The 11,995-nt window shown below is 31.5% G+C and overlaps 2 protein-coding genes across 2 annotated transcripts; one reads left to right on the forward strand and one right to left on the reverse strand.

Annotated features, from left to right (window-relative positions):
* Positions 1 to 187: 187 nt before the first annotated feature.
* On the reverse strand, positions 188 to 2,993 carry LOTGIDRAFT_236164 (hypothetical protein). Its single transcript, XM_009066398.1, has 2 exons — positions 2,940 to 2,993; positions 188 to 2,009 (listed from the first exon to the last, which is right to left on the reverse strand). The coding sequence occupies exon 2, from the start codon at positions 1,994 to 1,996 to the stop codon at positions 944 to 946; it is 1,053 nt and encodes a 350-aa protein (XP_009064646.1). The 5' UTR covers positions 1,997 to 2,009; positions 2,940 to 2,993; the 3' UTR covers positions 188 to 943.
* Positions 2,994 to 3,757: 764 nt separating this feature from the next.
* LOTGIDRAFT_196510 (hypothetical protein) lies at positions 3,758 to 11,931 on the forward strand. The gene is made up of 9 exons (XM_009066399.1): positions 3,758 to 3,831; positions 5,411 to 5,466; positions 5,873 to 5,996; positions 6,664 to 6,816; positions 7,553 to 7,726; positions 8,030 to 8,156; positions 8,383 to 8,572; positions 9,147 to 9,225; positions 9,904 to 11,931. Exons 2-9 carry the CDS (start codon positions 5,441 to 5,443, stop codon positions 9,952 to 9,954), a joined length of 924 nt encoding a protein of 307 aa, XP_009064647.1. The 5' UTR covers positions 3,758 to 3,831; positions 5,411 to 5,440; the 3' UTR covers positions 9,955 to 11,931.
* The last annotated feature ends 64 nt before the right edge of the window (positions 11,932 to 11,995 follow it).

Below are 11,995 nucleotides of genomic sequence, written 5' to 3' on the forward strand. Positions count from 1 at the left end.
GTCCAACATCGCAGGTTGTCCGAAACACCTATCCCGAACTCTGCCTCTACGGATATTTAAATCCCTCTGCCCGAACTCTAGCTACGTTCGAGGAAACCCAATCCCGACAAAAAGGAGGTGTTAGATGTCTGATGGAAAATCAGAAGTTGAAATCAAATCTATTTTTCCACGTCATATTTACTTACTTACTTTTTAATACTCTTTTATTTACAAACTACAACTAGTTCACAATAATAATATGAAAGTTACAAAACATGTTATGGTAAGGGTAAATAAGTCATAAAGATAAGAATCCTGAGAAGCTGAAGTCGTGTCTTGGCTTGCCAGAGATTTTAAAGGGGCAGTTACATTTTGGGGGCTTGATTTTAGATTTGAATATATGAAAATAGTCTTCAGAAGTACGAAATGTACGAAAAATACTTCAAACTGGGAATTTTACTCACTATTTATATAAATGTCTTTTCTGTATATCACAGAATATCTTATCTTGACGAGTCGTCATTTTAACATTCAAAAGCGGATAATTCTTAACACACATGGATTTGAAGGCTCTAATTTCGCAGTGAGCTGTGGCTTGGCTAAAAAAATTCCGTGGCGCATCTGTCCCTTTAAATACACTACGCAATTTGCAATAAGGTCAATATTGTTTTCTGGGTCGTTTCTTAAATGAACCCCTGACGTATGCGGAAAACGCACCTCATCTATTCGCACATTAAATGTAGTTCATAAGTTTTTTTTTTCAAACCTTTATGTGTATCAAAAATTCACCATCAAGTACCGAACTTCAGTCTGACAGCCGTGAGTCATGCAATTCCGCCAAAACTATAGGTCGCAAAGATCGTCAGATATTAGTCGAATGATACATATGAAAATTCTAGAAAACCTCTTGACAGCACCTTGTACTCCAGCCAATTTCATTACAATTGTGTTGTTTTCGATCGATTTATGCGTTTTCTGTATGCTTGTCAGTTGCAGGAGGTCTATCTAACAAAGGGTAAACACTTGCATCACCAGAATTGTATTCGTTCATCGGATCCTGATGTTCACCATTACGAACCGTCTTTGGATTTTGCCACATCTTTGAAGCAACGCTTCTGGCCATGGCGACTCCAAATTCATCTTTTACCTCTTCTAAAAATAACAACGCATCATCAACAGAAAAACCTCTCAATTTCAACTCCTTTTCAGGAATAATTCCACGGAATCTGATGGCAACAAACAATGGAACCATTAATGTACCAATCTGGAACAGGAATATAGCACCGGCCAACAATCCAACACCAAGAACCCAATAACCAAATAGTCTGAAAAAGACTTCGTACAAAGTGTTTACTGGAAACTCGCACTGGACCACATAATCTCCTACGTTTTGTATTTGTCGAATTTTGAAATCACACAGAAGATATTTGGGTAAAACATTAACAGTGACATTGTTGCTCATCATTTGATCACGAAAAAAGATTCGAATGAAACTGAACTGGGCTACCAGGTTGATGAGAATGAATATCTTCACCAAGAAAAACGACAAGGTCTTGACTATTCCATTTCTTTGTACGATATCTCGACCACATTCAGCCAAACTTGCACATCTCCCTTCCCATGAATCTGTTGAAGCAACCAATGACTTGGGTTGAGATCCCGTGCAAAGATCGAGCAGGACTTTGATGGCTTCCGGTATCTTGAAACCAATAATCAAATAAATAAGAAGAATTGGTATCCAGGTATGTACAACCGGTCTAGAATTGCCATAATCTTCTAAATCAACCGGAAGTGGCTCATTCAGTTGTAGCGCGTAAGCAGTGTCTCTTTCCCAACATGTTTGATGCACATAGGCATTTTCAATGTCACCGAAATGGGCCGGTGTCCAACATGTTATCAATGATTGGAGATGAAAATATCGCAAGTAGCCGATAAAAAGTGCGGATAGCGCCAAGATTAACGTGGTCCACACGAAATTCAGTTGGTTTACAACATCCTTGTAGCCGCACCAAATCATTTTACACTTTATACTGAAAAAAAAAAAATACAATTACACTAACACGAAATGATGATTTCTATTCAGTTGTGGATATAAAGTGTTTTTGATTTAGGGCAGATTTTTGAAACAGAAGCTGCAGGGAAGTTCTTCTTTGCCTCTCAATTTTGTACTTCATGGTATTTTGAACAGCAAAGTCTCTTGAAGTAAATTTAAAGGGACAGATCCCGCAATCCTACCCTGGTCTCAGAAACGGGATTTTTTTTTAGCTAAGCCAATCATTAATAGTGTGCCTTAAAATTTGTGCCTTCAAATCCATGTGTGACCAGAATTACTATTATTTAAAATGACAACTCGTCTTTTCTTGAGACACTAGAGAAAAGACATTTAAAGAAATAGGGAAAGATTTTCCTAGTAAGATATACTTTTGAAGGAATTGTGCGATTTTCGTACATTTCTAGTGCTTCTAGTATAATCTTAATATTCAAGACTCAAATCAACCCCTCATGATGGCGAATCTGTCCCTTTAAGAAACAAATTATCATTGAAATAATAAAAAGGCCTTATAAAGTGACCGCTAGCCCACTGACCACATTGAATGAGGTATGCTTATTTCGTTAGCAACGCTGTAAATGTTTATTAGATGTGATATACCTTTGCTAAATTTGGGAGATATGAAGCAGTAAAGTATTATAGAAAAGATAGAACCCACTTAATATAAACCATTCACGGTGTACATACACATAGTGTACTATATTATAGTAGATAAAATACATCTACAGTATTAAAATAAAATAGGCCAAATCTAGCGTGCACTAAAAATAGCAACGCAATAAACCCATTTCTAAATTAATAAAAACTTTTGAACACATCGACTATATAAAGACAAAGAATAGCTTATATCATACACATTGTCCGAACTGAAAAAAATAATATAATATACAAGAAGTACATAGATACATACGTGTCTCGTTCTCTTTGTCTTGAAGCTTCAGTTGCCGTCGATCTGTGTGATGAGAATACTACTGTAATATTGTGGACGAAAACAATCCGGATTCCAATCTATTAAAGGGATAGTCATCGAAATTGCCTAATAAGTGTGTAACTTTTTTGTTTAAAAGCCACAAAATTTAGCCTAGTACGTCGATCTTCAAGCTATTATTGTCTGCTTAAATACTTGTATTACACGCCGTTTAAGTTATATCTTGGATATGAGCATTTTCTTTATTCAGAACATAAAATATCTTAACATAAAGTTGAATATTAGCTCCATCATTTCTAAATCGGAATGCAACATTTCATCCACTTTGTTTAACCTCCAAGACATGCTTTTGCATTTATTGAACTTAGTCTTCACTAGAATTGACCAAATAATAATTATTTATTTATTATTTACTATTTATATCGCTTTTGGGTGAAACCCCTCCATAAATGGTATTCTTCATTTTTACACTCTACTCTACAACATGGAATAACATTAAGACATAACATATTAAATCACACAAATACGGTTGTTTCAACAAACGTTCGGTCGATTTGACACTATCGATGATCGCAATATTATATTATTTGTAGAAAAGAGTCTGGAAAATCGAATCGTCAAAATTTTCCAGCTTCAAGATATTTTTGGTTTACTTTACAATTTATTTTTATTTTTATTGTTTTTGTGCATGTTTTTGATTTCACATGAATAAAAAACTTTTAGTTCATGGAAATAGGTCTAATTATTTTTCTGTTGTTTTTCCTTATCGAATCTCGAGTTATATCACGTGACTGGGAATAGGCGGCCATTACTCGGCGACTTCAAGAAAATAATTTACCTTGTCGCCGAAATTTGATTATATCTTTAAGCTTTGGTAATTTTTTCTATAGTTATCTCAATTGTGCAATGTTTGTATGTTGTCTAAGAATTTAGATAAATATTATTGTTGAAATGAACCCTGTAGCATAATGTCCTGCCATGTAATTTGGAGAGAAGAGGCATCGATCTACACTAAAAATAAAAGAAACAAAATGCGTTTATAAATTTATTCACTTTGACGTCTTTGAATATTATGATTTTGTGTAATCGTTTTCGTTTTTGCGACCTCAGGACATGTCTAACTACATATTCCATCTATTTGAATTTGTGTTTAATAAGCCAGATATAAGTTTAAAGCTTATGGTGTTATGTGATATTATGTAATCACCTGTCTATTATGAATTGACTGAGGGGGAGACTGAGGCATGAGCATGAATAGACAGATTAAGCTTTTAGATAGTTTCCAACAATTTCAGTCAGGTCAGTGAGAAAGAATTTCTGATTCCTTTTGCTGACTTGTATAAAATCCTCCAGTTTTTATGGAATGAGAGACGTGTGAATGGAATCAAAAATTTTTTTCACTGAAACTATTTTGTGAAGACAGGTCAGTAGACCTTAACTACTCCTGTAAACTACATTACCAAATATCACAGTAACAAAGTTATAAATTATTAAAAGTTAAAACTTTGAGTATAAATTAATTTTTTGTATCCCATTTTCATTGCGGCATGTAGTGGTTTCTTCCCTTTACAAGTTCCTCCCTAGTGGTTCCCTTGTATCACGTGACATACTGTATCATGGCATGATTAGCTTTATCCAGAATTAGTTTAAAGTTTACACTGATTGATGTTATGAATTTGAATGTGGCATGATTTTTAGACCTCATTTTGATTGTGGCAAAGAATATTTGTATAAGAAATGATGTCACATAATAAAAATGGTATCTGGTTAAAACAGTAACAAACCAAAATGGATTATCTAGTATAACCAGCACAGTATAAATTATATTGTTATAATAACACAAACTATTGACATTGTGTATGCTGTTATCATGTCTTGTTTTGATTTCTCATATGATATTTTAAGTAAGTAGGTCAATGAAGTCATTGATAACAAACAGTATGACTAAGTCAGGATTGGCCTACTAGTATAAATACAACTCTTTACTATGACTTACTTATAATAACAGCAAACCAAACAACACTTTAAACATAAAATGATGGTAACTAGCAGATTTCTTAATGTTTGAGGCAGTACCTAAGATAAGATTTGATGAATCTAAACTGTGACATTAATCCCATTTTCTTACTGAATTTCTTAAAAAGCAACAGGAATTAAAACCTGTTGGCTGCAGTGAAACAAATCATGCTGAACAATCTACATTTTGATCTCTCTTACAAAAACATTAAAGACAACATTCCCTTCAATGAAAAGCTTTATAAGCATTCAAAGTCTTGAAAATGCTTACCTCTTTATTTTCTGAATTTTTTTTTTATTTTTTAAGCTTATCCATCTTGGTCCAAATAAGTAAAATGAAATTAAACATCAGTACATTTTGACTAATTTTCTCCAGTTTGAAAGGTTCAGTACCAGTATTTGAAAAACATCCAACCTTATCTAATTATTTTTTTCAGGATACCATTAGTGGTAGTAGTAGTAGCAGTATGGGAGAAATTAGTGACTTAGACAGGTAGGTCCTACTATCAGTTTTTCTTTATTTATTTAATTGACAAGAAATCTCATTCTTACTTTATTTTTTAATTATTTTTCTTACTGCTGTAAGTTGTCTGTTTAAAATGTTTTAAAGGGACAGGTGAGCCATCATTTTTTAACAATTGTACCTTAGTCTCAGAAACTGAATTTTTTAGTAAAGCCAATTGTGTTCACAGCTCACCTTTAAAATTTGAGCCTTTAAATTCTTGTGTGTCCAGAATTATCTGTGTTTGAAAGTTTAAAGACGAATTGTCTTTTCTCGCAACACTGCCATAGAAAAGACATAGAAAAAGAAATTCCTAGTTTGAGATAATTTTGAAGGAATTATGCAATTTTTGTACATTTCTAGTATTTCTGAAGACTTGAATTATATTATTTTGTAGACAAATAGAAAGTTTGAGAAGATGTGAAGTTATAAAAGAAAATGAAGTCAAAGCATTATGTGCTAAAGCTAGGGAAATATTAGTAGAAGAAAGTAATGTGCAAAGAGTTGATTCACCAGTCACTGTAAGTTGACATCTTGTTCAATATACTTTTCTTACAGTGAAGTATGCATCTTGCTAGCAAGGGATTCAAGACCTCTCTTTTAAGGAATTCCTTGTGTTTTTATTTTAGAATGAAACCACTAAAAATTTGTTTTAAGGGTTGAAAAGTTTTCTAATATAGGAAACGATTTCCAAAGCTTCTGAAAATCATAAAATGTACCCCTGTACCTCACATCTGAGCCTTTGGCCAACCAAAATATGGCAAAATCAAGAGTATATCAAGTTCTATAGTAGTGGACTCCTTGAGTTCAAATGTTTTTAATAGACATGAATTTGAATTGGAAATTGCATATATTGTCATTATAGCCCAATAAGGACTAGAAAATGTCTGTTGTGTCTCATCCTGAAATGCTTAAATATAGGTTCCCATTCATAAGAATGAAAATGTTAATACTTATATGAATAGAAAGTAGAGGTGTTCTAATGACTTGGAAAAAATACCAGTTTGTCTCACATGTTAATAGTTAATTCATAATGATATGATTAACAATACATGATAATTCATAAGAAACACCAATTAATCAAATAGTTTGCTTAATTTGACACTAAAAAAATAAGGAAACCCATCTTTAAAAGATATAATTGTCCAAATATTTGGGTAACTTAAAAATATCAATATTTTTTTTTAGGTTTGTGGAGATATACATGGGCAGTTTTATGATTTAAAAGAATTATTTAAAGTTGGTGGTGATGTACCAGACACTAATTATTTATTTATGGGTGATTTTGTTGATCGAGGTTTTTACAGTGTGGAAACATTTCTTTTATTATTAGCTTTAAAGGTAACTTATTTTTTTATAGATTGTGCAAATTCTTAATTTGAAACTGAATCTCAAAAATCTGAAAAAATTATTGTATCAAAGATATTGAATATTAGAACAATTTCACTCTTTTTTCCAATATCAAATTTGACAATCTTTCGATGAACATTTTTGAGTTATTGCTCTTGATTTATGAAAAACGCATCAAAATTTGTTTGCAAACAAAATAGATAGTACAGTACAGTTTTCATCCGATTTAAATGAAATTTGGTATGGTCATTTATAATGATGAGATCTTATTCAAAATTGAATTTGACAATTTTTCGATCAGCGGAAGTTGAGTTATTACCTTTGACTTAGTAAAAACTCATCAAAATTTGTTGATGATAGAGGTGACAGTTTATGTCAGAATTTTATTAAATAATGTGTCCTTGTTTAAATCAACACTATCTTGCACAAATTAAATTTATGGTATGATTTGACACAGATAGGTGACTGCCCTTGATATACTGAAAATGTATCAGGAAAGTGGGCATATCTTGCTTGGCAACCACTTGTTTAAATTTCATAGCACAGAACAAGACATAAATAAGCGACTTATGCTGCTGTCAAAATTTCCCATTGCACTCTGTACACTGTGTGTCTTTATTAGCAAAATCATTTGCAGATGAGTTGGAAACATACATTTTTCATTCTTTCCTGTCAGTATACAGAAGCACATGAAAAGTATACAATAAGTCATTTATATTGTTTTTAGGTCAGATATCCAGATAGAATTACATTGATTCGAGGAAATCATGAAAGTCGACAGATTACACAAGTTTATGGTTTTTATGATGAATGTTTACGGAAATATGGTTCTATAACAGTGTGGAGATATTGTACAGAGATCTTTGATTATTTAAGTCTTTCAGCTATCATTGATGGCAAGGTAGATCAAATTTCTTCCCATCCTTAATTCCTACCATCAATTTTGTTTTCTTCAAAGTTTTGGACTGAATGTTGAAAAATTAGACCAGATTATGATGTCACTGGGTTTAGAGGGCATTATATGCCTTCATTGCCTTGCCATCTGTTCAAATTCTCTGGAATTAAAGAATTCATGAATGTTGAAAAGAAATATCATATTTGAAATAGAATCTATGAGTGTCACTGATACACATCTGTACAGAAGACAAGAACTTCTATTTTGGAAGCGTTTTGTGTAATTTAAATGAATCATCAACTTTTTCAGATATTTTGTGTTCACGGAGGATTATCCCCATCAATTCAGACTCTAGATCAAATACGGGCTATAGATAGGAAACAAGAAGTACCTCATGATGGTCCAATGTGTGATTTACTCTGGTCAGATCCTGAAGGTAGGTGTATTATTCTGGAACTTTGTTCATGTGTTTTGATTCCAAAATTAGGAAATTTGATTCCATTTTTTTTTAACCTCTATTGGCATTGTATGGCCAAAACCTGTGTAGATACAGTTCAGTATAATTTTACCTTTTTTTTGACAATATTGTTATATTGATTTTTGTATTAAAATAAGTTTTATGAGAAAATGCAGTAGTGATTATTTGGTTTTTGTATTTATAGATATGCAAGGATGGGGTGTTAGTCCTAGAGGAGCTGGTTATTTATTTGGTAGTGATGTAGTTTCACAATTTAACGCCTCTAATGATATAGATTTAATTTGTCGTGCTCATCAGTTAGTTATGGAAGGGTTCAAATGGCATTTTAATGATACAGTATTAACAGTGTGGTCAGCACCCAATTATTGTTATAGGTAAGTTCACAAAGTCTCAAAAACACTTGCCATGGCATCAAAATTCTTTTACTTTAAACTTAAAGGGGATACAAGTCCAATTCTATGGAATAAGCAGACCTCTTTAATGATATTAAACATTCAACGTTTCAACACAATTTACATGTGTCATCATCATATGAAATGTGTTTGATATTTTATTAAAGAAGTTTGCTTATTCCATAACATTGTCTTATGTTTGTGATGTTATCCTCAAGTCTCAATTTGCCTCAATTATATTGCATAAAGGACATTTTTTTAATTTTATAGGCATTTTGAACATTTTGAATTTGACTTTGCCCTATTATATTGAATTCATTTGATACTTTCATGGTTAGTTTTAAAATGGATTCAACATTTCAACAAGATTTGTGGTACTTTAGTAATGGAAAATCAAAGCAAATATAGAAGTCATATAATAGGGTGGAGGGATTTTTTGAATCCTCTCGTTAGTTGCTATATAGATAAAACATGGAGAATTATGAATTTTTCTAAAAACTGAATTTTTTGGTTTTTGTCTAGTAAGATTTAATATGACTGATATTGTATATTTTAGATGTGGTAATGTGGCAGCAATATTAGAATTAGATGAACATTTACAAAGAGATTTTACTATATTTGAGGCAGCTCCTCAGGTAACTATTTGAAAACATTCATAGCAGAAGGTGCCATCTTGACTCGCAAACTGCAATGTGATACCACTTAATTTGAACCCTGTACAGCAGAAAATTTTGAGGTTTGTTTATAGGCCAACCAATTAAAACTGCTAATTTTGGTTCTAGTGTTGATGACTTGGTGACTAGTAAATCACAAAATTTTTTTCTAGTATATGTTCCATTTTGTTCCCAGATGAGCATTGAACTAAGTCAAAAATATTAATGATGGGTTTCCTTATTTTTAGTGTCAAATTAAGCAAACTATTTTATTATTCTAATGAATTATCATGTATTCTTAATCATATCATTATGTTCTTATTGCATATAATTAAGAGTTTAAACCAAACTTAAATGTCCATGTATATACAGTCTGGACAAACAAAAAAAGACTTTTTGATCTTTCTTGATCTGTCACTCTTTTAAGGATGTTGACGAAATAGATTTATTTGTTCTGGGTTTTTCTGAATTCAAAGGAGTCAAATCCATAACCATTAGATCACAGTTACAGTGATATTAAATTTTTTAAAACGAATAACATTGCTTTAGTTTATCCAGAATTTGATATTTTCAGGCTTGTCACTGTCCAACATTTTGTAATGGAAGCAAGCTTCTGGATGATGAATTCATGTAATAATATTTATGTTTTTTACTTTGTAGGAAGCAAGAGGAATACCTTCAAAGAAGCCTCAACCTGATTATTTCTTATAAGTTATGTTTCATTATCATCATTATCATTTTTATCCTTCATTATCATCTTCGTTCATCCATGATCACATCATTCATTCATTATCAGAAATTGTATTATTAACCTGTCATTCATAAGTCATTGAAATCTATCAATCTAGCTGGAAAAATCGACCAAAATTTAAAACATATATAAATTGTAGTCATCTAATAAAGATTTATTTTTGTATATTTCTGGATCATTTTTAGAAAGCTATGGTTAGGTTTGCATATGAGGAGTTTTCTTGCTGCCAGTGACAGTTATAGCAAATATTACGTGATAATCTTCTGTTGTGCTATCATTACAACTAGCAGCTAAAAATCTTACAATGCAAACTTTCTTGTATATATATATTACGTTCATATGGCTTTTGGGGACTGTTCACTTATTTTTTTTTGGTCCTAACCACTGCTTTTTTTGGACAACTTTTGACTGGAGCATTTCCTTCAGAAGTGGTTGGATTTGCATGGCATGTATATATATAAAGATGAAAGCAATAATGAAATGATTAGTGCTAAAACCTTGTGACTTAAATTTTAAGGCATATTTATGGAACATGGAATTGCTTCGAGTTGGAATTTATCATAGTATGTATGTTATTTTAATTAGATCCATATTTTCGAATTAGTTGATATTTCAAAGTGATCCAGTGCTCAACAAATATGCCTTCAACTTACCAAACTTTGACTTTACAATTTGGCAGTATTTCTTAATAATTTTGATAGTATTTCTTGCCAAGTTACTGCATACTTAAGATAATTGCTGTTTTAGGTAGTGATAATTTCTTTTATAGAAGAATGAATTAGATATAGAGTAATGATAATTGCCTTTATCAAATGAGGATAATGATTTTGTCCTTAAAAGGGTAATTGCATTTATAAAGTAACTAAACTGTATGATAATTGCTATTATCAAGTGCAGATAATGGCTTTTAGTGCTCTTTTATGACAAAAAATTCTCTTTGCTAGTTCACTCAGATGTTCCTGCTAAAAGTTGATGTTAAAAATTCAAACATCCTGCTAATGATTAGGAAGTTCAATATTTTCATGAAAACTTCTATTTGTGCCATTTGTATTACACCTGGGTCCTGTGACTGCAGATCATGACAAGCTCAAAGAGAAATGGCTTCAAGCTGGTCACTATGTAACATCAAATTCAATTATACAAAATAAATTTATTTCAAAATATTAATACAAAAAATAAAAATTTAATAACAACACATAAAAAGTTAAAAAATAGGATTATCTGGAAATAAAAAACAATATCTCTAGGAGTTTCAGCTTTGAGTTATATTGAAATATTGACTTTCAGTATGAGTGTATTAAGCCAGTAAAGAAATTTATTTTTATGTAAAATTTGTTGATTCTAATGTAAAATATGTTGATATTATTGTATGAACCAGTATGGTTATTGTAATATTACTGTACTATTCTAGAAATAAATTTTGTTTTTCTTAACATGGTCATTCTGAGCTACCAATCCACTACTGTATTTAGAGACTATCAAATGCTGTATTTATTGAACACATACTTGTCCTGAGACTAAATACTAACATTATCTTCATTTTAAATGGGATCTTTCTAGATCTAGAATGACACATAAAAACAATAAATGAAATATCTAGATAGGTCTCTTCATTTCTCTATCGCTGTACAATTGATGTTTTGAGCATTATTTCATCAGAGAAAATATTTTGTTATTGTATGTCTCTACATCTGTGATTATTGAAGGAAACAGGGCAATTTAGTGTCATTACATGATAACTAAATATAATGTGTCAGTTATCATTAACTGCTTCAGAAGTGTTAAAAATATAATTACATCCAATAACACTTCTAACACGAACATCTAACATCTTGGTTTGTGTTCAATAAAATACAAACTAATTTGACAGAAGTAGGAATGTCATACCAGTATTATTACATGTCATTGGTTAAATTCGATTAGATGAAACCTGATGCAGGATTTCTTATTGAAAAGTGTTACAGGGCATTGGTATTGTGTTAAAGTATAAGCTGATTAGGA

The sequence above is a fragment of the Lottia gigantea genome (assembly GCF_000327385.1).
Source record: "Lottia gigantea unplaced genomic scaffold LOTGIsca_76, whole genome shotgun sequence".
Lineage (NCBI taxonomy): Eukaryota > Metazoa > Mollusca > Gastropoda > Lottiidae > Lottia > Lottia gigantea.

Excerpts from the sequence above, each read along its gene's own strand:
- LOTGIDRAFT_236164 (XM_009066398.1), bottom strand. The coding sequence starts at position 1,996 with ATGATTTGGTGCGGCTACAAGGATGTTGTAAACCAACTGAATTTCGTG.
- LOTGIDRAFT_196510 (XM_009066399.1), top strand. The coding sequence starts at position 5,441 with ATGGGAGAAATTAGTGACTTAGACAG. Across the intron at positions 6,817-7,552 it reads TTTTATTATTAGCTTTAAAG|GTCAGATATCCAGATAGAAT; the intron begins GTAACTTATTTT and ends TATTGTTTTTAG. Across the intron at positions 7,727-8,029 it reads CAGCTATCATTGATGGCAAG|ATATTTTGTGTTCACGGAGG; the intron begins GTAGATCAAATT and ends CAACTTTTTCAG.